This window comes from Raphanus sativus, unplaced genomic scaffold, assembly GCF_000801105.2.
Source record: "Raphanus sativus cultivar WK10039 unplaced genomic scaffold, ASM80110v3 Scaffold3170, whole genome shotgun sequence".
In the NCBI taxonomy this organism is placed as follows: Eukaryota; Viridiplantae; Streptophyta; class Magnoliopsida; order Brassicales; family Brassicaceae; genus Raphanus; species Raphanus sativus.
Window position 1 is genome coordinate 8,134 of NW_026618477.1, and position 3,931 is coordinate 12,064.

The window sequence follows — 3,931 nt, forward strand, 5'->3', positions numbered from 1 at the left end:
TATCTTTTCTCAAGAGTTTTTTTATGTAATCATCTTTTCTTTTACTCGATCTATCTTTTAAGATCTGTGAAGGAGAGAGAACAGACGGCGGCGGAGGTGATTATCTCACGATGGCGAGGACTCGTAGTAGCCGTAGCAAGGAGAAAGAAGAAGGTTAGTTTTCCGTCTCTGTTATTTAGCTTGAGGCCTCGCATCGGAGCAATTGGGTTAATTTGTTTTATTTAGAGTTTCTTATGTGGCAGATGCGACGGATTCAGGTGTCGATAATGTGAAGGAATTGCTACATGAGCGGCTATTTGCGACCGATCGTTTCCCAAGCGAGAGGACAAACATCTAATCGACGTCGGATTACTCGACGACGTAGTCCAAATGGACATTAAACTGCAATGTACTTATCTGACTTGGACATCAAGAGTACACAAGGACTTGGACGTATAAACTACAGTGTACACAAGGACTGCAGATGTATAACAGGAGTGTGAAGTGGAAACTATGTTGTCTTGGACACATGGACGCTTTATGTTGTCCACGTGAACATATGAGGAGGTTGAAGTGTACACTAGGTCGTTATGGAAATTGAAAATATAGTGTACAAATGGACTTCGACATTTTTTACCTCAAATTGCGTTAGAGGCATGTACATTGAATTAGAGTGTACACATAGACTTCGACAATGAGTGTATATGCAGGGACTTCGAGATGGACTTCAACATCTGTATGCAAGTGTGTAGAAGGACTTATGGACACCATAGGTTGTACACCTGGACTTGTGAGAAATGCGGGGTGTACAGGGGTTAAAGATGTGAATGACAAAAACGAGTAGACATGGTTTGTTTAGTGAACACTTGCACATATGGACGTCATATATTGTCCACGCGAATATTAGAGGAACGTACACTAAGACTGCAGATGTAGAAGAGTTGTGTGAAGTGGACACTATGTGGTTTGAGACATGGTCTGTTTAGTGTACACTTGCGCATATGGACGCTATATGTTGTCCACGTGTACATTAGAGGAGTGTGAGGTGTACATTAGGTCGTTATGGACATTCAAATGGACTTCGAAATGGTGTACATAAGATTCATCTGAGGCATGGACATTTAATCAGAGTGTACACATGGACTTCGACAATGAATCTATATACATGGACTTCTGAAGTGAACTTCTGAATCTATATACAGGGACTTCTGAAGTGTACACGTGGACAAAAGAAGTGCACTTCATATGTGAAGTGTACACGTAGACACAGTTTAAAGAAGTGAACTTCTTTTGGCCTTTTGGCCTTTTTTCATATACATTGACACCGACAGTGTAGATATGAATTTTATAATTGTACACATGGATGCTATTGGTGGTCATAGGGACAAAAGTGATGTGTACATGGACCTCATTAGTTTATTGAAGGTACATATGGACACCTAATAGTGTACACGTGAATAAAATAAGTGAACTTATTATGTACAGTGTATAAGTGGACACAGTTAAAAGAAGTGAACTTCTTAAGTTCAGTGTACACGTGGACAGTGAAATATATGCATAACATTTATAGGTAATTGATGTGTACATGGACACCATTTTGGTATACAAGAACACGATCGAGACACACATGTACAACAAATCATGCATGTTTTTGGTATACAGGAACGCGATCGAGACACACATGTACAACAAATCATGCATGTTTTGCATGTCTATTAATGTACACGTGGACACCAGCGGTGTTGGTATGTACACCATAAATGTAGACATAAACACTATCAGTGTACAAATGGACAACATATATTACTGTGAATGTACACGTTAAGTTTAATCGTGTTTACATGGGATGTACACCATAAATGTAGACATAAACTCCGAGAGCGAGCCGACGGAAGTCCATTCACCAGGGATGACTATGCAATGGTCCAACATTATAACTTGCAAAAATAATTGTAAAAAAAGAGGTTAAAGTTGGATTTGAGAATATGACAGAAATAATAAGCAGATGAAACCAATTTCTAGCCGCAATCCGTATGAGGAATATGCAGTATCTCTGAAATTTTGTTTTTTCTTTTTTTCATTCAAATGAAAGAGATAACGAAGATGAAAAGGGACTGTGAGATGTAAAAACCCAGAAAATCTGGACTGTAGGATGGTGAAATGAAAGATGTAATCGGATGGTTTAAATTTGGTAAATATAATAAGTCTTGTCAAAAAAATCAGAGTGGATATACACCATCCAAAAAAAAATAAAGATGAAGGGTGGAGAAAGGTTCCCGCTAAAACAAAAGACATAGTTAGCAAGTGGGGTAGTGCTTTAAGTTATATTGTGACAGCTAGTTAAGACAAGTGGGAAGTTGTTACAAAAAACTACCTTAATAGTGGAAAGTGCTCCATCTTGTAATTAAAAACATGAAACTGTCCTATGGCGTAAATGTTTGTATATAACTCTACTTTTCATATAACTCAATTGATTCGATTTTCTTTTGTACTTAATTATTCTGTTTTTACGAATATATATACATACCCTCACAAGCTTCTCGTCTCTTCCATCGATCTAAACCACAATCTTGTTTGACCATCTTGTTTCTTTTTCTCTTTCCAGTCTTCTTCAGTCTTCTTCAATTTTGCTGAATTAATCTCTTAGAGAAATGTTTTTTATTTTTATTGTAAAGGTATCATTACAAGTTTAATTTCCCTATAGTGTGTCTTTACCTTTTGACTTGCCTACCTCTCGAGACAAAAAGAGAACGACAAACACTTTCTGTCTTTCTTTTCTCTCTCCCTTTTCATATTTTTAGAGTTTATTTTCCACTAAATTTGTAGCTAATTATGGCCTTAGAGGCTGTTGTTTACCCGCAAGATCCTTTGTCCTACAGCTCCTCCAAAGATTTTCCGTTTCGCGATTTATACTTTCAACAAGGAGAAGATCAAGATCCACCAGACACCAAGAATAACATTAAGCTAGGGCAAGAAAAAAGACAAGGGTTTGCGAGTATTAATTACAACCGTAAAGGCGGAGATAACAGTGATGATTATAGTTACAACGATCAGGCGGATCTTCAGTGGCCACGAGACGAGCTTCCTTATGGATCTATTGTCAACACCAAGAACCATCCTCCGGCCTTGGATGTGGCCACTGGAGGAGAGAGGAAGAAGAGGAGGAGGACTCGGAGTAGCAAGAACAAGGAAGAGATCGAGAACCAGAGGATGACTCACATCGCCGTCGAGAGAAATCGCCGGAAACAAATGAACGAGTACCTCGCCGTCCTCCGTTCTCTCATGCCACCTTCTTATTCTCAAAGGGTTAGTCTCTACATACAATAACTATATATGTATATGTGTGTGTGTGAGCGCGTGATATATTTTCTTCACGCGTGAAGTAAAGAAACGATAAGAAAGAAAAAGCCAAAGCCTATGTTCTAGACTTCTAGTTTCATGAGGACATACATAGGCTAGGCTATATGCATGTCTATGTGTATATGTTTAAACATAAGTTTGATAAACTTGATGGATGAATGAATGAAAGCCGTTATATTGACTCAATAATTGATACAAAGAATGTCGTTATTGTTTTCATAATATAAGATCACGTAGTCTCTTTATAGATACAAATTTTGTAGTGGAGTTGGGAGCACAAATAAATTCTTGAACATCATTGCACTACTATAGATATTATATATGCATGGTAAAATTGTGAGAATATTTAAATATTTTAATGATGCGAAATAGAAATCTTCGATTGTTTTAAAAAAAATATGTTTTCCAATTTCTATGAGCTTAACCTATATGGTTGGTGATGGTTAAAGGGAGATCAAGCGTCAATAGTAGGCGGAGCCATTAACTACTTAAAGGAGCTTGAACATCAATTACAATCGATGGAGCCTCCCGTAAAGACCACCGCCACAGAAGATGCTGGAGCCGCCGCCGGCGACAAGAACAACACAATCGC

General features: G+C 38.0%; 1 protein-coding gene across 1 annotated transcript; it reads left to right on the forward strand.

The window, feature by feature from the left end:
- Nucleotides 1-2,521: 2,521 nt before the first annotated feature.
- Nucleotides 2,522-3,926, forward strand: LOC108823526 (transcription factor bHLH96; the record flags this gene model as incomplete). Its single annotated transcript, XM_057001022.1, has 2 exons — nt 2,522-3,285; nt 3,789-3,926. Coding segments are annotated over exons 1-2 (612 nt in total), but the record flags the coding sequence as incomplete, so codon positions are not given.
- Nucleotides 3,927-3,931: the final 5 nt, after the last annotated feature.